Genomic DNA, 27,107 nt, shown 5'->3' on the forward strand with positions numbered 1-27,107 from the left:
GCCCAGAAGCTGAAACCAAGAGCCTGGGGAACACCAGGAATGCTGGGAATTATAGTTCTGGTGGCAGATGTGTTGTGGGATCTCCTAGACACTAGAGCAAAGTGAACCTGGAGCAAGGTACTGTTGCGGGTGGGGAATGGAGAGAAAGCAAAGGTGAGAGACATAAGTAAAGTCAAAGTGTCAAGACAAAATTAAAAGTAAGATATCCTGCAACTTCTAGGAAATCTCCACCAATGGATCAAAGAAAAAAAAGATCTCTATTATTCTGTGAGCACCAAACTAAACTGGCTTGGGGTCTCAGACAATTTGCTCATATGATTACAAAGACAGACAGAAACTCCCTGATTGAAGAGGACTCCCCTGAGGGCTCCCAGATTGGAGGGGGTGCAGGTTGGGCTGCTAGACTCTCTCTGCTCAAACAGACCTCCTGCCCACATAGCAGCAGTTGTCCTACCTGAATTTGAGCCTGGGTGTGCGGACACAGGAAATTTGTTTCCCTGGGCCAGACCCCATGCCCACTCAGGGAGGCTGCGCTAAATTTGTGCCGGGGAGCACAATCTTGAGGAGTTTGTTTCCTGTGACCAGACCCTGGGTCCACGCAGGAAGGCTAGGCTGAATTTGAGCCTGGGTACATGGACACAGAGAGTTTGTTTTCCACAGTACACACCTGTGGGACCAGACCCCACACCCACACAGGATGGCAGAGCCACCTCACCTTGATTCAGGACAAGCACACATGGAAGGCTGTTTTCCGCAGGCAGGAGTGGACCTCTTGCCGACACAGTGCTACTGTGCAACCCAGTTCCTCAAGCAGACTAGGGACCCTGATTCTCCATGCGGGAGGCAACACTGAGCACCAGTGACTTGACTCTGTATCTCATCGTGCGCGCCTAGGATCTCTGATTCTCAGTAAATTCACACTAAGAGCCAGTGACTCCAATTCTTGGCACATGCTCACACAGGGACCCTGACTCTTGGCGTGAGGCTGCACCAAGCAACAAAGACTCTGATATTCAGTTCTCGGTGCAGACACAGGGGGTCTCTGACTTCTGACACATGCTAGGGGACTCTGATTTTCAGCACACGCCAGCGGGGTCTCTGTTTCAGTGCAGCGCAGGCAGAGTCCCTGATTCTCGGTGCAGGCACAAGGCCACACTGAGCACCTGTGACCCTGATCCTGGGCAAACGTGGCTTCCACCAACCCATGGCAGCCACACCTCTTGGTGTCGGAGCTCTTTAGTGACACTCGGGGGTGGGAAGTTCCCACAGCACATGGCCCAGGCCCCCACAACTGGACAGTTGAACCTTCTGGTGGTAGTTAGAATGGGGCGGCAATGAAATAATCCCCAGAAGAAAGAAAATTAGGAATCACCAAGAAAGGAATAAGTGAAAAGTAAGCATGCAACATGACAGAAAAAGAATTCAGAGTATGGTCATACAGTTCATACACCGGATGGACGAGAAAATCAACAACATATGCAACAACCAGGAAGAAATCAAAAGTAATATAGCTATGAAAAAAAAACACCATGGAAGGTTTTAACAGTAGACTAGAAGAAGCAGAAGACCGAATTAGTGAGTTGAAAGATAAGATACAGAAACGAGCTCAAGCTGAACAGCAACTGGAGAGAAAAAATTAAAAAGCAGGAGGAGAGCCTAAGGGAGCTTTGAGACAATGCAAAACAAAGTAATATACATATAATAAGGCTGCCAGAAGGACAAGAAGAGCAGCAAGGATTAGAAAATCTATTTGAAGAAATAATGACAGAAAACCTCCCTGATATGAAGAAAATAATTACCCAAGTACAGAGAGTCCCAAGCAAGAAGAATCCCAAAAGACCCACACCAAGACACATCATACTTACAATGGCATATGTTAATGACAAAGAGAGAATCTTAAAGGCTGCAAGAGAGACACAGAGTGTTACCTACAAAGGATCCCCCATCAGATTATCAAATGAATTCTCAATAGAAACACATCAAGCTAGAAGGGAATGGAAAGAGGTATACAAAGTGATGCAAAGCAAAGGACTGAATCCAAGAATATTCTATCTAGTAAGTCTATCAATAAAAATTGAAGGAGAAATAAGGACCTTTGCCAACAAAATAAGGCTAAGAGAGTTTATCACTACCAAGCCAGCAATGCAAGAAATGCTAAAGGGAATGATGTAAAAAGAAGAAATAGAAAGGGACGAAGGAACACAAGCTAAAAATACAGAAATGGTTACAAACAAGTACCTATCAATAAGAACATTAAACGTAAATGGATTAAATGGTCCAATCAAAAGACATCAAATGAATTAATGGATAAGAAAACATGACCCTTATATATGCTGTCTACAGGAGACCCACCTCAGAACAAAGGACTCACACAGACTGAAAGTGAAGGGATGAAAAAATATCTATCAGGCAAATGGAAATTTAAAAAAATCTGGGGTAACAATACTTATATCTGACAAAATAGACCTCAAAGTGAAGACCATAACAAGAGACAAGGAAGGCCACTTCATAATTCTAAATCAATACAAGAAGAGGATAAATATAACTCTGGTAAACATTTATGCATCTAATGCAAGAGCACCCAAATACATAAAAAAAAACAACTCCTGGAAGACTTCAGGGGTGAGATTGAAAGCAACACAATCATAGTAGGAGAATTTAATACCCCATTAACATCACTGGATAAATCCTACAGACAAAAAATTAGCAAAGAAACTTCAATCCTAAATGACTCACTAGATCAGATAGACTTAATCAGAGTGTTTGGAAAATTCCACCCCAAAACTACAAAATATACATTATTCTCAAGTGCAAATGGGACATTTTCAAAGATAGACCACATATTGAGACTCAGGCAAAGTCTCTCCAAATCCAAGAGGATTGAAATCATATCAAGCATCTTCTCAGATCACAATGGCATAAAATTAGAAATCAACTACAGTAAAAACAATCACATAAACTCAAACACTTGGAGGCTGAATAGCATACTATTAAACAATGAGTGGGTTGCCAAAGAGATCAAAGAAGAAATAAAACACATCTGGAAACGAACGACAATAAAAACAAAACAATCCAAAAATTTTGGGACACAATGAAAGCAGTACTGAGAGGGAAGTTCATAGCATTACTGGCTTATCTCAAAAAAACAAGAAAAATTGGTAATAAACCATATAACTCTGCAACTTGAAGAATTAGAAAGAGAGCAACAAGAAAAGCCCAAGGTGAGCAGGAGGAAGGAAACAATAAAGATCAGAGCAGAAATGAATGACAGAGAGACACCCCCCCAAAAACCAACCAAACAAACAAAAACATACAAAATATCAATGAAACCAAGAGCTGGCTCTTGGAAAGGACAAACAAGATAGATGAGCCTCTAGCCAGGCTCACCAAGAAGCAAAGAGAGAGGACCCAAATAAATAAAATCAGAAACAAAAGAAGTGAAATAACAACAGACACACAGAAATATGAAAAATCATAAAAATATACTATAAGCAACTCTACTCCAACAAACTGGTCAAGCTAGAAGAAATAGACATATTCCTAGAAAAATACAACCTTCCAAAACTGAGCCAGGAGGAATAAAAAAATCTGAATAGGCTGATAACTATGGAGGAAATTGAAGCAGTAATCAAACATTTTCCAACAAACAAAAGTCCTGGTCCAGACGGCTTCACAGGGGAATTTTACAAAACATTTAAAGAAGAAATGAAACCTATCTTCCTAAGACTATTCCAAAAGATTCAAGAGGAAGGAGCACTTCCAAGGTCTTTCTACAAAGCCAGCAATATCCTAATCCCAAAAGCAGATAAAGACAGTACAAAGGAAGAATTATAGGTCAATATCCCTCATAAACATATACTCTAAAACCCTCAACAAAATCCTAGAAAACCAAATCCAGCAACACATTAGAAATATCATACACCATAACCAAGTGGGATTTGTTCTGGGGATGCAAGGATGGTACAATATACACAAATCAATAAATGTGATACACCATATAAACAAACTGAGAGATAAAAACCATATAATCATATCCATTGACGCAGAAAAAGCATTTGACAAAATCCAACACCTTTTCTTGATAAAATCCCTCAGCAAGGTGGGGATAGAAGGATCATACTTCAACATAATAAAAGCCATGTATGACAAACCCACAGCCAACATCTAATTCAATGGGCAAAAAATAAAACCATTTCTACTAAGAACAGAAACAAGACAGGGATGCCATCTTTCACCACTCCTGTTTGACATTGTCCTGGAAGTACTAGCCATTGTGATTAGACAAAAAGAAGAAATAGAAGGCATCCAATTTGGGAAAGAAAAGTAAAACTGTCCTTATTCGTAGATGACATGATATTGTACCTAGAAAACCTCAAAGACTCCATCAAAAAACTACAAGACTTAATAAATGAATTTGGCAATGTAGCAGGATACAAAATTAACACCCAGAAATCTATACCTTTTCTATACACCAATAATGAACTCACAGAAATAGAAATTAAAAGAGCAATCCCATTTACCATTGTAACAACAAAAAAATTATGATACCTAGGAATAATCAACCAAGGAGATAAAGGACCTGTACTCAGAAAATTTCAGAACATTGAAAAAAGAGATAAAGGAAGACATGAACAAATGGAATAATATACTGTGTTCCTGGATTGGTAAAATCAACATCATTAAAATGTCCATACTACCCAAAGAAATCTATAAATTCAATGCAATCCCCATTAAAATACAAACGGCATACTTCAAAGACTTATAACAAATTCTCCAAAAATTCATTTGGAATAAAAAAAGACCCTGAATAGCTGAAGTACTCTTAAGAAAGAAGAACAATGTTGGAGGGATCACAATACCAAATATCAAGCTATACTACAAAGCCATTGTTCTCAAAACTGCCTGGTACTGGCACAAGAACAGACATACAGACCAGTGGAACAGAACAGAGAACCCAGAAATTGACACAAGCCATCACGCCAATGATGGCGAACTTATGATATGCGTGTCAAAGGTGACACACGAACTCATTTTTTTGGTTGATTTTTCTTTGTTAAATGGCATTTAAATATATAAAATAAATATCAAAAGTATAAATCTTTGTTTCACTATGGTTGCAAATATCAAAAAATTTCTATATGTGACATGGCACCAGAGTTAAGTTAGGATTTTTCAAAATGCTGACACTCCGAGCTCAAAAGGTTTGCCATCACTGCATTATGCGCAAATAATATTATGCAAAGAAGGCAAGAGCATACAATGGAGTCAAAACAATCTCTTCAATAAATGGTGTTGGGGAAACTGGAGAGATACATGCAAATAAAAAATGAAACTAGACCACCAACTTACACCATACACAAAAATAAAGTCTAAATGGATAAAGGACTTAAACATATGATGGGAAACCATAAAAATCTTAGAAGAAGCCATAGGCAGCAAAATATCAGACATTCGTAGCAATATATTTAATGATACAGCTCCTAGGGAAGGAAAACTAAAGAGAAAATAAACAAATGGGACTACATAAAAATAAAAAGCTCCTGCACAGTGAAGGAAACCATAATAAAACAATAAGAAAGCCCACTGCATGGGAGAACATATTTGCCAATGTTATCTCTGATAAGGGTTTAATCTTCAACCTTTACAGGGAACTTATACAACTTAACAAAAGGAAGATAAACAATCTAATCAAAAAATGGGCAAATGTCCTAAATAGACACTTTTTGAAAGAGGACATTCAGAAAGCCAAAAGACATATGAAAACTTGCTCAAAGTTACTAATCATCTGAGAAATAAAAATCAAAACAACAATGAGGTACCACCTCACACCTTTCAGAATGGCTATCTTCAACAAATCAACAAACAACAAGTGCTGGAGAGGATGGGGAGAAAAAGGAACCCTTCATTATCGCTGGTGGGAATGCACACTGGTGCAGCCACTGTGGAAAACAGTATGGCGTTTCCTCAAAAAATTAAAAATGAAACTGCCATTTGACCCAGTAATACCACTTCCAGGATTATATCCCAAGTAACAGAAACACCAATCAGAAAAGTTATATGCACCCCTAGGTTCACAGCAGCACAATTTACAAATAGCTAAGATTTGGAAACAGCCTAAATGCCCATCAGCAGATGAGTGGATTAGAAAACTGTGGTACATCTACACAATGGAATACTATGCTGCTATAAAAAAAGAAGGAATTCTTACCATTTGCAACAGCAAGGATGGAACTGGAGAGCATTATGTTAAGTGAAATAAGCCAGTCAGTGAAAGAAAAATACCACATGATCTCACTAATTTATGGATAATAAAGCACATTATAAACTGATGAACAAAAATAGATACAGAGGCAGAGAAGCATCGAACAAACTGGTAAATGACAGTGGGAAGGCTGGGAGGGTTGGGGGGCAGGGTGAGTTAAGAGATCAACCGAAGGACTTGTATGTGTTCATATAAGCATAATCAATGGACGCAAGACACTGGCAGGGGGGTGAGGGCATGTGCTGGGGGGTAGGGGAGGCTAGAGTAAGGTCAGCTGGGGGGGGAAGGAGACATATGTACTACTATTTGTAATATTTAAACAATAAAAATAAATACATAAATAATAAAAATAATAATAAAAGAGAAATGTAGAGAAGCTGACAGCCATGCAAAACACAACAAATGCAAATATGTGTCATTCATTTAACACTAATTTATTGATAAGCTTCCATTCAGTTATATTTGATATTACAGGTTAGAAAATAATGTTGCCTTCTCTTTTTGAAACCAATTTGATAAACACATACAAACCACAAACACATACATATTCCCATATGTAATATATTTTTAGTAACTATTGATATCTTAAGTTAAATTTTGATATTCTAATTTTAAATGTTATAAAATAAATTAATATAAACATAATAAAGACAAGTACATTTGCCCATTTAGACCATAGCAATTCATTATCCAACTGTAAATAGGCTAATGATTGAAGGAAATACATTATCAGTTTGTAATGTTAAAAACATGTATTTTGCTGCAGAGAAAAAAACTAAGGAAAAATTTGCTGATCAGAGAGCTGAAAAGTTAAATACAGAAAAAAAATGAAAAACAAAAGTTGAGCAATTATAGGTATCCTTTAAAAGATAAAATGACTACGGGCAATTGTCTAAGTGGACAAACCAAGTGAAGACATGAGGAATTATATAGATCACATAATTGATGCAGTAAACAAGTTTGTAAACTCTGTTTCTGCCTTTTGAGAAACTAGCATAACCACTGTGAGAGAGCGAACACAGGTAAAATTCAGAGTGGAAAGGTACTGCCTTGGTGATGTAAACGTGAGGCCTGTGTTTAGTCAGGAAGAATTGTGACTCAACATTCTGGTGAGACTGAATGTTCTATATGCCATGTACAAAGTTATAGTCTTAGGAATCTTAACTGTTTTAACTTTCATGTATTTGTATATGAAGATTTGCTAACTGAATACACATTTGAGAAATAGAAAACTATAACTTAAATAAATCATTGGAATTCTAATATTTTCTGAAAGTTTTAGAAATGGACCAAAAGTTCAAAATCAATCAATGTCAAATTGAGTCTCTCTATGTAACAGAGATTTATAAAACAACAAGGGACTATCATAACATGCATTGTGTTAGGAACACAAACACAGAAAAATAGTTGAATATAAAAAATGTTGAAATTAGAGGAATTGTTCTGTTATAAAATTGTCTGGAATAAATTTTTAAGTTTCCAGTTCTAAGAAAATAATTCCATGTGCAAGAAAATCTAGTGGCCGAAACCGGTTTGGCTCAGTGGATAGAGCGTTGGCCTGCGGACTCAAGGGTCCCGAGTTCGATTCCAGTCAAGGGCATGTACCTAGGTTGTGGGCACATCCCCAGTGGGAGATGTGCAGGAGGCAGCTGATCGATGTTTCTCTCTCATCGCTGTTTCTGACTCTCTATCTCTCTCCTTTCCTCTCTGTAAAAAATCAATAAAATATATATTAAAAAAAAAAAAGAAAATCTAGTGATATGTCTGCTCAAGCATTTTCCCTCAAGAGATGTCCGACTGCCAGCTTAGGCCTGATCCCACAGGGCCTAAACCGGCAGTCAGACATTCCTCTCACAATCCGTGGCTGCTGTCTCCCAACCGCTTGCCTGCCTGCCTGCCTGATTGCCCCAAACCACTTCTGATTGCCAGCCTGATCACCTCCTAACCACTCCCCTGCCAGCCTAATCAATATCTAAATGCTCCCCTGCCAGCACGGTTGCCCCCAACAACCCTGCCCTGCCAGCCTGATTGCCCCCAACTGCCCCCTCTGCCTGCCCAATCGCCCCCAACTGCTCTCCCCAGCCAAACATCTTGTGGCTGTGGGCACCACCATCTTTGAGGGTGTGGCAGTCAATTAGCGTATTCACCTTTTATTGGCTGTGGGCGCTGCCATCTTTGCAACAGCATGAGGGTGAGTTAGCATATTCCCTCTTTATTAGAAGGACTAGAGGCCTGATGCTTGAAATTCGTGCAAAGGACACGGTCCTTGCAGCCTCTTGCAGCCTCGGTGGGCCCTTGCAGCCTCTCACAGCATCCACCGGCTCTCACAGCCCCTTGCAGCCCCTCGCAGCCTCGGCAGGCCCTCACAGCCCAGGCTTAGTCCAGAAGGTCAGCCAGACAGTCGTTCTGCTGTTGGGTCTAATTAGCATATTAGCTCTTAATTATATAAGATGCTTATTTGCAAATCAATTGAATGGTGGAACAACTGGTCACTATGACTCGCACTGACCACCAGGGGGCAGACGCTCAATTCAGGTGCTGCCCCCTGGTGGTCAGTGAACTTTCACAGGGGGAGGTCTGCTCAGCCAAAAGCCTGGCTCATGGCTGGCAAGCCCAGTGGCGGTGGTGGGAGCTTCTCCCGCCTTCGAGGCAGTGCTAAGCAGCAGTGAGCCAATAGGTAAAGAGTAGAGAACAGGCAGGCAGTAAGAAGCGAGGGGTTCCTAACTGCAAGAGGCATGTCTAACTGCCGGCTTAGGCCTGCTCCTCTCCGTCAATCAAACATCCCCCAAGGGTTCCTGGACCGCAAGAGGGCACATGCTTGGCCGAAGGACCCCCCACAAGTGCATGAATTTTGTGCCCTGGGCCTCTAGTAATATATAATTTCTAAAATCAAACTGAAATGCAGCTTTTTAAGAAGTTTAAAAATATGTCACTTTAGTCATATTTATTGAATAAAGTTAATTATAGGTATCTCTTGAAAATGAGAGATCCAGGGACTTAAAAGTGATTATAAAATTTCTGTCTCCTTTCTATATTAGCACAATAATTAAGATTTTTATTTGAGCAACTTTTTATTTAAGCAATTTTATTTAAGTCAATTAACCAACTCAGAATTTCATCCAATTAAACAGATGAATTTCATCAGAAATCTGAAACCTAAGGTTAAAACAGATAATATAACTAACCTTCTGAAAAGTTAAAGTGTATGACCTTGAGGTTGGACTGTCCAAGTTTTCTCTTGGAGTAGAATTTCTCCTGGGTAGAAAACTGTTATTAAGATTTCCAACACAAGGTGCTGTCAGGACTGGCCTCCTGTTATCCTGTGTCTCCAGGAGAAGTTCGGTCCTGACTTCTGCTAGCCTCTCCTGAGTCCTGTGAAAACTGTAAACAACAAATGCTTAGTATTTTATTTTTTCCTAAGTGACTTGCATTATTTTAAAGTAGCCAGGATAGTAAATGGAATTTCCCATGAAATAGCATTTTAGCAATGAAAATGTGTCAGAGCAGACCTACTCTATTCAAGTATAGATTCTTAATTGTTCTAAAAAAGTATTTATGTTTCCAGACAGGGGGGAGAGGGGGTCCCAGCTAAGTAATCCAAAGTGGGGAGGCTATCAGTGATGTAGACAGCTTATCAGGTAATACTTGCTGCCTATGGAAGGGCTGTACTTACAAGATCCTTGAAGATGCCCTTGGACATATTTAGCAGCCACTTTAGAGATTAAAAAAAAAATCCCTCAAAGGCATTGCCAAGCATTTGCCTTTACCACCCTGTACAATACACTCATTACTTTGGAGATATTAATAACTTGACACCAAGTCATAATTTAGGATAACAACCTCTAAGGGAGAACAAGATAGCCTGGCTGGTGATCAAATGACCGAAAACAGCTCCAGAGGCCATTGCTTATGACATTGTTACCAAGGCGTTGGAGGTGGGATCTTCCCTTTCTGTCTTCCCCATACCCTCCTCCTGCAGAACACATTATTTTTATCCACTTTGTCAATTATACTGCCCCTCACCCTTATGTTAATATTTCCCTATCCTGTATAGTAAAAGCCAAAAATGCAAATTGTCCCCTCAATCAGGGGGTGGGGCCGGCCAGCCAACCTTCCAAGTTCCCACCTCCCTTCCTCCGTCAGCCAGACCCCACCCATGCAAGAATTCGTGCATTGGACCTCTAGTTTAACATGTATGTCTCTATGGAGAGTAGAAAAACTATAAAGAATAGTTTGTCTAAAGGCGTCCTCTAGGGATAATAACCAAGATCACAATTAAGTACGTAAAATTACCAAGTACCAGAATGTGTTGAAGTAACTTAGCCCTTTGTGCTTAAGTTGTTATCATAAGTATTTCTATTTAGGGGCATCTGATGAGCAGTTTTATAATAATACTGGAGGCCCAATGCACGAAATTCATGCACTGGACGGTGGAGGTCCCTCAGCCCAGCCTGCTCCCTCTCACAGTCTAGGAGAACCTCAGTGGATGTCCTACTGATGGCTTAGGCCCGCTCCCCAGGGAGCAGTCCTAAGTCACAGTCCAACAGCAAAGGCTCGGAGCAGGCACCGTGTGTGTGTGTGTGTGTGTGTGTGTGTGTGTGTGTGTGTGTTCACTGGTGGCTGCCCCAGCAACGCCACAGAGGTTCAGAGCAGGCACCGTGTGTGTGTGTGTGTGTGTGTGTGTGTGTCCACTGGGGGCCTGCCCCCAGCCGCACCATGGAGGCTCAGAGCAGGTGCCCCTCTGTGTTGATCTCTCCGACTCCTGGCCCCACCTGCGTGTTGTTTTCTCCCTCGAGCGGTGGCCAGGGCAGGTGGGAAGCTTGGCTTCCTCCTATGCAGGGGGCAGCTCAAGCCTCCAGCTCTGTGACCACTTGGCTTCTCCGCTGAGGCATCAGTGGAGAAGCCAAGCCTCTTCAGTCTTCACTCTTCAGTCTTCACTCTGGCTGGAGCCTTCAGTCTTCGCTCCAAGCCTGCATATGCAAATTAACCGCCATCTTTGTTGGGTTAATTTGCATACTCATCTGACTGACTGGTAGGCGTAGCGGAGTGACACCAATTTTCATGTTCATCTTTTATTAGTGTAGATAGCTGTCTACATTTTACAACTTCAAGACACTCAGCTTAAAGACTAGTCATAGACCCAGTTAACCACATGGAAATATTAACAGGAAAATAAAGGAAGGTAAAAGCAAAAAAGGGGACAGATGAAACTGTCTTGGAGGGACATTTGAAAGGTAAGTTTATTTACTAACATCCCTTTCCAAAGTTATACTATTTAGTTGGCTTTCACGTCCTGCTAATCTCATGAACCTGGCACAACAGTAATTATATTTTAAGCATAGAGGCTCATTGAGTTAAATTCATTTTCTCTGACTCTGTGTTTGACTTACTCAGTTAGTTCATTTTCCAGTAACTTTCTGCCTTTCACTTGCTCTTGGTAGAGTTGCACATATTTTTCTAATTCTTTTTTTCTGTCATCTCGAGAATCTTGTACTCTGGAGAGCTCTGATTTTAGCTCTTTATTTCTGAGTTCCAAATAACTTCTTTTTGCATCCTGATTATTTATCATCTGCTCTGACATTTCTTGAGATTCTCTTAGTCTCTAAAGCAAATAAAAAGGATACATTTTTAAAGTAATTTATATATGTTTTCTTTAGTTTTTGAGTCAATGACTCAGAGATCAGCTTTAAGTGTGAAAAAAACTGAAATTTTGAAAAGTTATCAACAATGTCCACTGAATTAAATCTGAGTTATAAAGTTAATATTCTTCTATTAGTACTCATGTAATCTGATCATTCAGAGAATAATAGAATCAGTTTAAAGTTTTAAAAGTAGAACATAAAAATTAATCACATTTTTTACCTTTTCTTCCTGATACTCTTGTTTTACATCAATTGGTCTTAAAAATAAAATGATACTCTACCAGGAATCATTTGGAAAGATCAATTTATCGATAATAAGGATAGAAACTGAAATACTGAAAAGTAAAACAAATGCCACCTTCCTTCCAGAAGTCTACATAATAAATTGCTATTAAAGAAAGTAGAGGAAACACAAATACACTGTATTTATCTAAAAGGTAATTTGCAGTGAAATGAATTACAGCACATTAAAGATCAATAAATTAACCTGTAAAAATGAATTGATTTGTTTATATTTGTCTACTTCATCCCGTCCTGTTCTTTCTTCAATATTCTTTTTGTACTCTTCTGCTACACAGGATTCTACCATATTCATTTCCATATGTGTTCTGAGGTTTACATTTTCTTGTTCCCACTTCTTTGCTGTATTCTCTAGTTCTTCACACTCCTTTAGAAGTGCTTCCATTGCTAACTGCTGTAGAGGTGTCTTTTTTTCATCCAGGGGTATACATTTTGAAGATGACGGTTGCACTTTTGCTGTAAGCTCATCATTCTGCATGAATAAAAGAATATAGTTTGATTATGAAGGTGCGGTCGCCAGTATGGAATTTTGAAATGAATTCAATTGCAATAAAATGTTACTTGTACAGTGGTAGAGTCTTGGAATTGGAACCTTGAATTACTCAGAATCAAGACCAAAGTTAAAATGACCAGGAGTTAAAAAAATATATTTACTGTTGTCATCTTTGACAAAATGTCTGCACTTAATTTTATACTCCTTTTTTGAAGACTTTTTCATGTCTGTCCTCCATAAAATATCTATATGCTGCCCTTTAGGAGAAAGTCTGTTTCCTCTTCCCCATCTGAACACTTCATAATATTTACAAATGTTTTAGGGATATCATGTTGAGATATTCAGGACTGAGTCAGCAAATGCCTCCCAAAGTAAGACTTTCAAAATGAGACTAATTAATGAATCTTATAAATATGGACTCTAATGTCATAAATTTTTCACTGAACTACAAAAGTTTGATGCTAACTTGAATTGCATTCCAAAAAGAAATGATTCCCTGCGTTACTGAGAAATTACATTTCTCACTGTAAAAGTTTAGTGAGATGAGCCCTACATTTTTTAGAATTAAAAAAAAAAAATGGGGATGGGGACTTAATCCAATAGTGCTATCTTGAAATTCTCTGTTACTTCCCACAAACTAAGGAAACATAGTAAACAAAACAACATCATCAACAACAACAACAAACTTGCTGGAATGTCAGTGATCATGACTTGGGAAGAACTACTTTCCTTCAGATACAATGATTACTTGGTAAGACAAGGTGAGGGATGTTGAGTTTTTGAAGCACGTCTCCAGATTCTCTGGCACTTGTCCAGGAAATAGGTGCTGGCCTCAGTGTTACCTGGGTCCTGGTGAATAGGATATGGTGACTGCTGTGTGACTGTTATGTCTGGGTGCCATCGGACTCTCTCCCCAGGGAAGCTCACCCTGGGAACCCAGCCACCATGTTGTGAAGAACGAAGCAGCCCAAGCCACATGGTCATCCTCAAACAAGTGTCCAGATGAGACTGTCCCAGCGAACGTCCCAGCCAAAAGCCTGCTGCACCTGAGAAACCCATGAATCACCAAGCCTTTAGAGATGATTCAACTTCCCAGCTTCAAGTCATCCTAGCTGATGGCAAGTGGAAATGAAAAGAGCTGGCCTCACTGCAGATTTGTGAACAAGTAAATGCTGCTTTAAGACACGAAGTTTGGAGGTGGTTACTGAGCAGCAATAAGTAACTGGCACAAGATACTGACATTACAAATAGAGTGCTGACACTAAAAAAGCAACACACACACGTATGGGAGCACCTCTGAACAGGCGGCAGGTAGAACCCGACATAATGTAGAGAAGCGTGAGAATGAAAACCAAAAGGGCCTCCAAGAAAGGGTGAGTGGAGGCCTGATGGCCCCTGAGGAGGCTGACAGCAAGGTCTTCTGGGCAAGTGAACACAATGACACTGAAAGGAAGATGACAGGGATTCTCGCTAGGAAGCAGCTGAAAGTGAAATCGATGAGAATCATAAGCTAAAAATAGACAAATAAATAAAAAAGGACCCAATTTACGGGTTTCAAATATCGATTTCCCATTTGTACCTTCTCCCACATGTCCAATTGTCAAATAATCCTAACATAAAGAAATGGCTTCTGGGCTAACATCAAATCCAAGGTGTTCCAGGAAAACATGGTCAGAGGATGAAGCCAACATTTATAAAACTCCTTAAAACAGTGGTTCTCAACCTTCCTAATGCCGCGACCCTTTAGTACAGTTCCTCATGTTGTGGTGACCTCCAACCATAAAATGATTTTCGTTGCTACTTCATAACTGGAATTTTGCTACTGTTATGAAACAGAATGTTAATATCTGATATGCTGGATGTATTTTCATTGTTACAAATTGAACATAATTAAAGCATAGTGATTAATCACAAAACAACATGTAATTATATATGTGTTTTCCGATGTTCTTAGGTAACCCCTGTGAAAGGATCATTCCACCCCCAAAGGGGTCGTGACCCACAGGTTGAGAACTGCTGCCTTAAAACCTCAGAAGCATTTATGTGGTGCCTCAAATTCCTTTAAGGATTTTCAGAATGTAAGAATGTTAAAGACAGTGTCCTACAACACCTCCAGGAAGCCCAAGGTGAAGATCTGATCTGAAAACTATTTGTGAGGTGGCTTTTTTAATGCCATGAACCGCAGTAAAATTAACTGGACAGATACCCAAACCTAAGAGAATGGTAGAAGGAGAAACCCTGCCTGCTAGCTCTGCCTCTTTAAGGGAGACCAAGACAGTACACAATCAAAAGGGCCTGTGGGCTTTAGATGTTCCACAGGGAGGACGCAGGCTGCAAAAAGAGCTGCAAGCACATGTCATCTCTTATGAAAAGTACAGAGCAAAGTCTCAGAGGGAACAGCCAAGGGCCACAGAGAAGCACTCCAAGGTTTGGACTAAGCTTTCCTTTCCTCAGTGAGGAAACAGAGAGGATTATGAAATCATTTTAAATTTCAGGGGCAAAACAACTGCAATGCCTTTTGGCACCATTTAAGTACAATACCTTCTCTAGCTTACTTCAAGCTTGCTTGTATGTTATACCTCAGTGTTTCTCCATAGGAAACAAATTGGCTTTAACATTTTGAGATTTTACCCCTAGCCGATTTGGGAGAGTGGACAGAGCTTCAGCCTGCAGACTGAAGGATCCCAGGTTCAATTCAGGTCCAAGCCACATGCTTGGGTTGCAGGCTCAATCCCCAGTAGGAGGCATGCAGGAGACAGCCCAACAATGATTCTCTCGAATCACTGATATTTCTCTCGCTTCTCTCTCTCTCTCTCTCTCTCCCTCCCTCCCTCTCTGAAATACATTAAGAAATAAAATAAAATTTGAGATTTCAAAGTCAGGCATTTCTGATGAGGAAAGGTGACAGTCCAGATTTTAATCATTTCCTCCCCAGGCAGTGACACCTACCAGCAAGTCTATGAATTATGAGTTAAACACAATGAAGGAAATGGCTAAGTCAGCGGATCCTGTTACTAGAATTTCATGGAAATGGAAGTGAAGTGGGAGGCACTGGGTTTGAATGCAGAAAAAAAAGGAATGGGTGTTATCGTTGTAAGCCTACTTTCCCATCATGCCACAGAGGCAGCAAAACATAAGCTGGCCATAAGCTTTATCAAGAAACAAGAAACCTCCATAAAAGTAGAGGTAAAAACATTCCACTACACTGACTTTTATAATTACATAAAGCAACTAGTAATATGCAAGATGACTGGGAAAGATACTCATAACATTTGATTTGGTACTGGCATAAGGACAGACTTATTCATCAGTGAAGTAGAAGGGAGAATCCAAAACTTAACCCAATTTGTGGCCAACTGCTTTTTGACAAGGGTGCCAAACAATAAATCAGATATGAGTAGTCTTTTAAACAAATTGTCCAGGGACAGCTGGATATCCACATGCAAATGAATAAAATTTGACCTCTACCTCAGACCATACATAAAAGTTAACTTAAAATGTAAAAGCTAAAACTATAAAAGACTTAGAAGAAAACATAGGTGTATATCTTCAGGACTGGATTTGGCACCATTTAAATACAAAGTCTCCTCTGTCTTACTTCAAGTTTAGATGTGAAACCAAAAGACAAAATAGATTAATAGATTAACTGGACTTCATCAAAATCAAAACCTTCTGTGCTTTGAAAGTCACCATCAGGAAAATGAAAAGGTGAGCTACTGAATGGAAGACATGTTTGAAAATCCATTATCTAGTCAGGGATTTGTATGTAGAATATTTAAAGATCTCTTACACTTAAATAATAAAAAGATAATCTAATTAAAAACAGGCAAAGAAATTGAATAGTTTTTCAAAGAATATATGGAAATGGATAATAAGCATGTGAAAAAATGGTCAACACTACTAGTCATTAGACAATTTCAAATCAAAACCAGTAAGATGCCACTTCATACCTACTAGGATGGCTACAATAAAAAAACAGGTAATGATAAGTGTTGCCAAGAATGTGGAGAAACTGGAACCCTCATACACTGCCAATGAAAATGCAAAATGCTGCAGCCACTGTGGAAAACAATCTGGCAGTTTCTCAAAAGGCTAAAGATCTTATCCAACAATTCCATTTATAATTATACTAGAGGCCCGGTGCACGAAGTATGTGCACATTAAAAGGGAATTAATTAGAGGAAATATTTAATATTGCCATTTGCCCTTTCTCTATAATGGAAGTGTCAGAGGTGAAAGAAAATTAGTAAAATGTATATGCAAGTCTTCCTCCTGTCAGAGTCTGGGGTGTGCCATAGGAACCAGAGTCAAGTCTCTGCCCACACACATGCACCTCAAAATCACATAAGACTCAGACCCGGCCGGCCCTACCCACATTGGGCTAGATCCAGACCCAGCCAGACCTACCTCCATCAAGCCCCGCTGGGAGGGGGGCATGGCCTCAGGTCACTTGGCACAGTGCTAGGGTGGGGGGTGAGGACTGAGATTCCCTGGCCTAGGTCAGGGGGTGCATCTTGAGGTCTTCTGGCCTGGGCCAGGGGGTGCGGCTTGAGGTCCCACAGGCTGGCGCTAGGGTGGGGAGCACAGCTGAGGTCCCCTGTGATGCCCTGCTGGGTGGGGGCCACGGACTGTGGTCCCCGTCAAGCTCCACTGGGTGGGGGGGGGCACAGCCTGAGGTCCCCCGGCCTGGCATAGGGGCAGGGAGGGTGCGGCCTCAGGTCCCCTGCCCTGGCCTACCACCACGCAGCCTCAGGTCCCTGCTGATTTCTCCTTAAGGCTCGTTAAGGGAACTCAGGAACTTGGCCTCCCCTGTGGGTGCAGCTATCTTGACCGTTATAGCCTGATGGTCAATTTGCACATTCTCTCTTTATTAGATAAGATTCCCAAGAGAATGAAAACATATGTTCACATAAAATGTTGTACATGATTCAGAGCAGTATTAGTAACAACACCAAAAAGTGAAAGTAACCTAAAGGTTCATCAAACGATGAATAGATTTTTAAAAATGTAGTCACTTCATGCAATGAAATGTTACTCAGCAATAAACAGGAATGAAGTACTGGTGATACGTGCTACAAAAGAGATGTACCTTGAAAACATTATGCTAAATAAAAAAGGCAGTCACAAAGGAGCACCTACTGTGTGATTCCACTGATATGTAATGTGCAGAACAGACAAATCTTGAGAGACTGAGAGGACAGTAGTGGTTCCTGAGGGCCAGGAAGAGTAGGGAAGTGGAAGCTGGCACAGGGTGGTTGCTAAAGGGCACAGGGCTACTTTTTAGGGGGATGAAAATGTCCTCAAACTGACTGTGATGATGACTGTGTAACTCTGTGAATACAGAAAAAGGCACTGAACCGTACACTTTAAATGAGTGAACTGCATGGTATGTTCATTATGTCTCAGGAAAGCTGCCACCAAAATGTTTTGGACTTGGTGCTGGTGCCAGGGTTCAAGACATAGAGAGTTAACAGTAGGCCCTTTTTATAGAAAAGTGATAAAGAAAAAGCTGTCTTTTTCACTGATACCAAGTCTATAAAATTAACAGAAAAATCTATATTTCACTACTTAAAGCATTGAATGATATCTATTTCCCCAAATTAGGTGAATTTTGGGTCCCAAAACTGATTTAAAATTACCTTCTGTTTTGGCTTTTTAGACTGAATTTCCATGTCAGCTGGACTTGGTTTTGAATCTCCAGGGAAACTAAGCTCTTCATTATCACACTCATGTAATTTCTGTTTTGCAACTTTTAGGAGTTTTTTAAGTCTGAAGAAATGTACAAGACAAATATGTCAAATTCTTTAAGATTAAATATTTAGTTATTTTTAAAATATATTTCTTTATTGATTTCAGAGAGGAAGGGAGAGGGAGAGAGAGATAGAAACATCAATGATGAGAGAGAATCATTGATTGGCTGTTTCCTGCACACCCCCTACTGGGGATTGAGCCCACAACCCAGGCATGTGCCCTTGGCCTGAATCGAACCTAGGACGCTTCAGTCCACAGGCCGATGCTCTATCCACTGAGCAAGACCGGCTAGGGCCTTTAGTTATTTTTTAAACAGATATTATGTTTATAAAATAATATAAAACAAATCTATAAATTATGATGCTCTCATTTGTTCTAATCTAATACTGCTTGAAATCCTACAAACTAAATTATAATCTTATGTAAATAAAATGAAACAAGTCATGACATACGTGATATGGCTATATAGTTAATATTGTAACTATATAGAGTTCTTATAAATAAGTTATTATTAATATTCATTTTACTATGTTACTATAAATCATTAATCTATTATTAAAGATCAACTAGAAACCAGAGACCAGTATCCAAGGTGAAGAAGAAAAGCATAGTTATATGTGAATGTTTTGAAAAAACACAAAAATACCTTTTGGTACCTACTGACAATAGTCTACAAGAAGTAAAGAAAATTACCAACATCTAGGAGATCATTCAAAACAGAAGGAGAAGCAGGAAAGAAGAATCTTTGAAGTCTGAGTGGAAGGGGAAATCAGAAAGAGGCAGGCTTTAGAAGAAGGGAAATCAGGGAGATAAGGTGTAACAGTCTCTTCAAGACTGTTTTAACAAGAGATCTTTGCTAGCACAGTGTTAACACAGTGAAAGGGATACGAAACAATGTAGAGAAAGACAGTTAAATGAGAGGGAAAACACTGATGAGAATCAGAGAACAAACTGAAGAACTCAGGCAATAAACAGAAAGGAAGCCAGGTGGGGGCTCCCCAGACATGGGAAAGATGCCATTGTGTTTCTATGAGTGGCAAAAACAGGATTATCCAATTTCTTCTTTAAACCATACGGACATTTTGTATGTGTGATATCTTTTATAAATAAAAAAAATAAAAAGAAACATAAGCCAAATCAAGATAATTTTTAGTGTTGTTAAACAATGACACAGATAAGTTTTAGTTATTAAACTATTGGAAGGCGGAAGGGACACACACTATCAAAAGAAGGGAAGGTCACCAGAGAGACCAGATATGTGGCAGAAATAAAAATTCAAGGTGGACATGAAGAGTGCAGGTGACAGGATATGCAAAAGGCAGCCTCATTACGGTTTTAGGAATCATAAAAGAGTAAGTACAATATCGTGGACCTCAAAACAGTTTCAGATTGTGCTGTGTGTTTCTGTGGTAATTTTTAAAATAGGATAATTTAATTATGAAAATTACAGAGATGAAATAAATTTGTATTTCAGTTTTAATAAAGTAAAATGACAGTTAAATCTTAATTCACAGCAGAAATGATCTGAAATATTAAAATCTTGCCTGGTCTTCTCTTTTTCTAAGTCATTCTTTGTATTCACTGCTTGCTGACACCTCTGTTGCAGAAAGATGTTTGACTCAATATATTTTTTTAAGTCTTCCTTTTCGTGCTGAGACTTTGAAAAAAAAATTAAAGAAAATCATTAAAAATCGACAGACTCACTTTTCTTTCTTAAAAATACAATTTCTCATGAGTTCATGAATAACGTGTGTAGACAAGTTTATAAAATCTAGTTTATAAACTTGATGCCAAGCCGAAACCGGTTTGGCTCAGTGGATAGAGCGTCGGCCTGCGAACTGAAGGGTCCCAGGTTCGATTCCGGTCAAGGGCATGTACCTGGGTTGCGGGCACATCCCCAGTAGGAGATGTGCAAGAGGCAGCTGATCGATGTTTCTCTCTCATCGATGTTCCTAACTCTCTATCTCTCTCCCTTCCTCTCTGTAAAAAATCAATAAAATATATTTAAAAAAAAAAAAAAAAAAAACTTGATGCCAATATGAACAGATTTAAAAAATAATTACTTCTTACAGCAGCTTAAGTTTATTTTACCTTTTTACCACTTTCTTTCTGAAACTTAAATTGCCAAAGTTTGTTAAAACAGAGGTATTTATATATAAAATATTAAATACTAAGTGCTAAAAAATATTTAAGAGAGTGGCTATATTGACCTTTTAGTTTCTAAGATGCCCTGGAAACATTTTCACCAATAGTTCCAGATATCCCAGGTTCTATTAAACCACATCCTACTAAGGTCATCTTTGAAAACTTCCCATGCAGTCCCCATTACCTTATGATGGTAACCTGACTTTAGGATGAGATAAAGACTCTCATTCTCTGTAAGCTTTCTTCCATAGGTTTCATTTTCTCCTTTTCTATTATACACTTTTATCTTTAAATAAAGTGTCTTCTCTATATTATATAAAACGTAACTTTCACTTGACTTTTGTAGCTTTTTGTGTCATCCCGTTGTCCCCACCCATTAAAATCTAACATTTTTTAATGCAAGGTCTCATCCACATATTCATATTTTCAACACTCATTCTTTTCTTTTACATAAGAATCTGACTTTCCATTCTATAATTGCACTAACTTTTTTTGAGGGTCATCTTCGTTTAGTCCCTTAATGCTTTACTTCTCAGCAGCAACTGATAACAATGACCACATACACACTCTCCCTCCGGCCCTCCAACAGCACTTCATTTCTAAACAGTAACCATGATGTACAGTCTTCCACTCTGTCTATTCCTTCTTTATTTATTTATTTTTGCTTGGGGAAGGAAGTGGTAGCATGTTTATTTTTCTTCACTGCATTGAATGCCATGGACTAGAACCATATTGAGGTTCAAGGGAAATGTAACAAGTTTAAGAAACTCAATACCTGGTTTTAAAACTTGATGACCTTTGTTTTGAATACTTAAGCTAAAAATAAGGGCTAGAGATTATGTACTTAGCATAAGAAAGTAAGTATATAATCAATACAACAAAAATTATGAGGAATTTCAAAAAGACAGAAAGTTAACAACCTCAAACTAAGAATCCCTAAAAGACAGAAAGCTGATAGGACGAAATCCCGGACATACACAGAAGAGGAATACTCTGAAGAATCAATTAGGGGAGCCCCAGTCCAGCAGCAGATAGAGACAGTGTTCACCTAAGACAATAGGGTGTTTTCTTCACCTGTTAGTATAGAAAATTTCTAACAAGCAAAAGATAGAATATTATATTGGCCCTCTATAGGTTCATCGCCCAAGTTCACAATTTTTTTTATTTTTAATTTCTTTTCTACCTCACTTCTTTTTTATTTTCTTTCCATCATGATGTATCCCCTCTATGACCTCTTCCATCTCCACCCAACCCCCCAACACACCTGGAAATCACCACACTGTTGTTCGTGTCCATGAGTCCTCTCTAATTTTTCTCTTTTTTGCTCAATCCCTATACCACCTCCCAACACCACCACCATGAGCAGCAGACAAGTACTATATGACTTCACTCATATGTGGAATTTAATAAACAAACTGAACTACCAAGCAAAATAGAAATAGACTTCTAGAAATCAATCTGTTCCCTTCTTAAAATTCTCTCAGAGATCCTTCAATCTCAACACTTTAAACCAGGTTCCCTAATCAACATTTCTAGCTTTGACCCCTTTACTGAGGTCATCTGTACTTTTCCTTTTCCCTTCTTGCTCCTCATAAACAATATCCTCAACCACACACTCATAAACCATGAGTGACCTGGATCGCCCTTGTAGATTGCTAAGCTTGTACATTTTATGTTGATTCTTACTGGCGTCACTTTGAGTGTACTACTGTTGTGTTCTGAGTTTGGGGGCACCTTCACCCTTAGGATGTTGACCAGCATTCTCTGTCTTGTTTTTCTCTTATAATGCAAATGTTATTTTTGCAAGTGGCAGATTATCAATTATTTGCCTTTAAAAATAATAATACATTCTTATTTCATAGAGACCTGACCAATAAAAGTCTTCTGAAGTTCTTTTCACATGTTATCTCAACTATATTGTTTGAAGGCTTGGGAAAGCTAGAGCTATCTTCTTCTTGCCAATGCAGAAGACTCTTTACCTCAACATTTGTGTGGATCAAATATCTTGGTTTGAATTCCAAGACTGCCAGTGATATAAAGTATTTAGTTGTATCTTAACAATACTAAGCTCAAATGTGTTCAATTTATACACAGATAGGTACACTTATATCAAATAATATCCCCCACAGAAAAATTAACACATAGAAAGACAAGATTATCTCTTGGGAAGAAAATTAAGACAATGGGAAATTCAGGGCTAAAGCATTCCACACAAATGAGATGATAAGTGCAGAAATGAATGAGGTCAGTGAGAGTTGAAACAGAGAATGCTTCATAGAGGAGAGATTGGGAGCCAGGTCCGAATAGATATAGGATGAGGCAGGAGGGAAAGAAACTGAAAAGACAGAATGGACAGCATGAGTAAAGGCTGAGAGATGCTGAAATCAGGCCAGTTATCTCAGAGGATAAAAATCCCATGACAACGCCCTGACTGGTTTGGCTCAGTGGATAGAGCATCAGCCTGCGGACAGAAGGGTCCCAGGTTCGATTCCGGTCAAGGTCATGTACCTGGGTTGTAGGCACATCCCCAATAGGGGGCGTGCAAGAGGCAGCTGAATCGATGTTTCTAACTCTGTATCCCTCTCCCTCTCCCTTCCTCTCTGTAAAAAATCAATAAAGTATATTTAAAAAAATAAATCCCATGACAAGAAGAGAAAAACCTATGTTCACACAATGACTTGTACAATAGTACTCATAGTTGAATTACTAACAGCCAAAAAGTGAAAACAATACAAATTTCCATCAATTGATAAATGGATAAGTGGAAGAGCCACATGGTGAAGTATTGTTCGGCAATAAAAAGAAAGAAATAAAATACTGTTATGTGCCATAATGTGCACACACTTTAAAATATGAGATTAAGGGAAAGAAGCCAGTCCAAAGGACTATAACTTCTGTGATTGCATACATATGAAATATCCAGAATAAGCTAATCAATAGAGACAGAAATGAGACTGGTTTTTGCGAGAAACTGGTAGTTACTGCTAAGTGGAGTTTGTTTCTGGAGTGATAAAAATATTATATAATTGACTGAGGGGATAGATGCACAACTCTCTGAATATGTTTAAAATATTGACTCATGTAATTTAAATAGGCAAATTATACAATGTGTGAATTATATCAATATTTTAAAAATATCCATTAGTGGATCTAGATTTAATTTTTTTAGTTGTCATTTGTGGATGTACATATTACAATGATCTGAACATTTTCATGCTTTCATAATATTTCCAAGTGAGAGAACATGAAAGATATGCCTACTTCAACTGGTTTGTAGAATGACCTTCCCGCACAAAACCCTTCATCTCTTGCTGTCTGGGAAGCAAGTTGTAGGTCTCCTTTTGATGTCTGGCAATGCTCATGATCCTGTGCAGCGGTAGCCAGTCTAGACCGGTATGATTCAACTTCTGCTTCCAGTCTTCCTCTGTTTTGTTGTTCATCCTCCAGTTTACTGTTTAGCACAGTGTTCTCAACTCTCAGAACTTCAAGCTGCTCATTGTGTTGAAATACTGTTTCTCTTATTGTCTTTTGAAGATGGTCAAGCTTTTCTTTGACAAGTGCGATGTCCTCAACATCTTCTTTTTCCATTTCTTGCTTCTGATTTTTTGCTGTGTTTATTTCCAGTCTTAGCTTAGCATTTTCATCCCACAAAATGCAATTTTCAATCAATAGACTTTCTTCTTTTTCAGAACTTTCAGGAACCTAAAAAACACAAAGGAGACTTTTAGCTACAACATTGAAAAACATGCCATGATAGCTTTTGAAATTAAAGAATAACTATGTTTATAATTTTAAAAATTGCAATAAGTAGGTATCCTTCTGGAAAAAATAGAGTTGGATCCAATTCTTTAATTTTTTCCAAGCACAACATCTCTAAATTTCAAAAATTTAATATACAATTATGAATTTTTAAAATGAAAAATATCACAAGAGAATTATAAGAGTCTCAAAATTGGAAAGGGTTTTCCTGAATCACCACAAATCCAGAATGCATTAAGTAATTGATTACTAACTCCTACACTTAAAAATTGAGATTACAGTCTGAACACACAGCTGCTCCACAGTAAGAGTATTAACCCTACATATATTAGGATAAACTAAATTTCCTAAAATTTTTCCCCAATATTATCCCATAGATATTCTATTTTTCTAATACATTCCTAGGTAGTTATAAAGACTGCCTCCACGAACAACGGATAACCAAGCATTTTCCTAAGCACTTCTACATCCATCAATGACCTCATTCAGTTATCACAATCTGGAATGGAGGGGTTAAAAGATAAACAAGTTCAGGATTTTCCCCAGGTTTTCAGACTCCACAATTCGTGCTCTTGCACCAGTCCATAGTTCCTCTCCAGTGTGGATATAAAAACACAAAAGAAGCCTATGTTTCAAAAATCAAATGATGAATAAGGTGAAATTTACAGAGTCTTCTTAGCAAATCATGAGTTTTTTGTTGCTGCAATAACTTTTATTTCTTGTTCATGATGTTTAAAGTAATACTAAGTGAGCAATGTGTGTGTGTGTGGGGGGGGAAGGAATACACTGAACTACTTTAGTAGGAATAAGATACTTATCAATAAGTTGTCACTAAGTATATATTGCAGCATGCCATTCTCTTCAGAAGTCCTATGTATTAAAATGGGATACTACTTAGAACAAATTGTTACTTTTCTCAAAAGTAGAAGAATGACATCTAAAATATCATCTTTGAACTGGTTATACCCTCCTTCAGTGGAAGTGAAACTAACCTCTTTATTGATATATCAAGGAAATAAAATCACTGCCCAAATTTGGAATATCTGTTGTTAGTAACAATATCTTTGAGATCATGGACAACACATTGATTCCTACGGAAAGTATTAAAAGCCTCCCCTTAGGATGAGGCCATTGTGAAGTCACTACTTGACTGTTGGAGACAAATGGATTTGAATTAACAATATCATTTTCTCTAATGGACCCAAAGTGTCACCCCTATCACACACACACACACACACACACACACACACACACACACACATTCTAAATCCTCTATAGTTTCCATATGTACAGTATTGTTTTTTTTTAAATATATACACACCCATGGATACTCACACACATTTGAAAATGACTAAATAAGCTATCTCAGAATTCATTTTCTTATGAGCTATTTCTATCTCCTTTGGTTTGCAAAGGTGTTTGGTCAGAATTCCATCTTGTAATATTCTGGCATTCTGTTCTGGAGAAAGTTGGCTCTGAGTGTAATCTCACTCTTCTACAACCCAGGGACACATTTCAGTGAGTTTTTGCTCTCATACCATTAAAAAATATAACCGAAGCTTAAGAGCAGTACCTTAAACAAACTGTGAAAAGGAAGTAGCCTGTTTTGGCACAGTGATTTTTCCTCTCCATGAAAAAGTCAAATTTTAAGTGATTGCCACATTTGTCATAGAGCAAAAATACAGTATTCTGAAATAAAATTTCTTTATGAACATTGGAATAGTTCTATCACAGTCTCAAGGCAATTTAGCCTGTATGTTAACATTTTTTAAAAGCCAAAATTAACATTTATGTTAATGAATAAGCTCAATTTATTTTCCATTTCTTCATTTAGAAAACATACACAGAGCATCTGTTACATGCCATGACTAGTAACAAATTAATAATTTTAGTCATAAATGTCAAAGTTCAGATTTTTAAAAATATATCTATTTTATTGTTCTTTTTTTTTACAGAGTGGAAGGGAGAGAGATAGAGAGTTAGAAACATCGATGAGAGAGAAACATCGATCAGCTGCCTCCTGCACATCTCCTACTGGGGATGTGCCTGCAACCCAGGTACATGCCCTTGACCGGAATCGAACCTGGGACCTTTCATTCCGCAGGCCCACACTCTATCCACTGAACCAAACCGGTTTCAGCCAAAGTTCAGATTTTGAATGAGATGACATTTTTTGATTTGCTTTTAAACATAATAATATACATTAAAATTAAAGGGATAAAATATTCTGTCATGAGGATTAACAAACAAAAAAGAAAAAGAAAGAAAGAGGACCCAAACTGAACCAGAATAAATCCAGGGAGTGAGAGCTCCCAGCAGTTTTCAGTACCAGCTCAGTGCCCTCTGGGGCCTGGAGGTACCGATTGGGCTCTGTTTTTCCAGAGCCATAGCTAGAACCAAGGAACATCCTGGGAATAATGCCACACAGGGTGCTAAAGCATATCAGACAAATTAACTTCCCAGGGCCTAAGAGTTTTTGTGGAAGAAATACCTCAAGGAGAATTTATCAGAGACAGTTTTTTCATTTGAGCTTATACTAAAAATTAGAAACCCACCCCCTTTTCAAAGATAACGTGTTATATGGAAGATGGTGGTATTTTCTGTAGCTTTCAAAATTTCCTTCTGTAGGAAAATCTTTTTACAGGACAGTCTAGATTGCTTCTGGAATAGCAGATTCTTAGGAGTGAAATCACTACAGGGTTATACTTTGTTCCCACACATATGTACTGAGCACCTTTTGAGTAGTAAACACTGG

At 38.6% G+C, this 27,107-nt stretch overlaps 2 protein-coding genes across 2 annotated transcripts in view; both read right to left on the minus strand.

The window, feature by feature from the left end:
* Nucleotides 1-24,285, minus strand: part of LOC139021487 (ankyrin repeat domain-containing protein 26-like) — a 190,481-nt gene extending 166,196 nt beyond the window's left edge. The window contains exon 1 of the mRNA XM_070431902.1: nucleotides 23,855-24,285. Coding sequence (XP_070288003.1) covers nucleotides 23,855-24,181 — 327 coding nt within the window. The 5' untranslated portion in view covers nucleotides 24,182-24,285. The remainder of the gene's footprint in view (nucleotides 1-23,854) is intronic.
* On the minus strand, nucleotides 3,727-22,354 carry LOC138998832 (ankyrin repeat domain-containing protein 26-like). The gene is made up of 7 exons (XM_070400841.1): nucleotides 22,280-22,354; nucleotides 19,993-20,105; nucleotides 18,337-18,466; nucleotides 12,392-12,676; nucleotides 11,653-11,864; nucleotides 9,448-9,643; nucleotides 3,727-3,789 (listed from the first exon to the last, which is right to left on the minus strand). The coding sequence occupies exons 1-7, from the start codon at nucleotides 22,352-22,354 to the stop codon at nucleotides 3,727-3,729; spliced, it is 1,074 nt and encodes a 357-aa protein (XP_070256942.1).
* Nucleotides 24,286-27,107: the final 2,822 nt, after the last annotated feature.

Source organism: Myotis yumanensis, unplaced genomic scaffold (genome assembly GCF_028538775.1).
Source record: "Myotis yumanensis isolate MYYU_CA2020_CCGP unplaced genomic scaffold, mMyoYum1.0.hap1 SCAF_1, whole genome shotgun sequence".
In the NCBI taxonomy this organism is placed as follows: Eukaryota; Metazoa; Chordata; class Mammalia; order Chiroptera; family Vespertilionidae; genus Myotis; species Myotis yumanensis.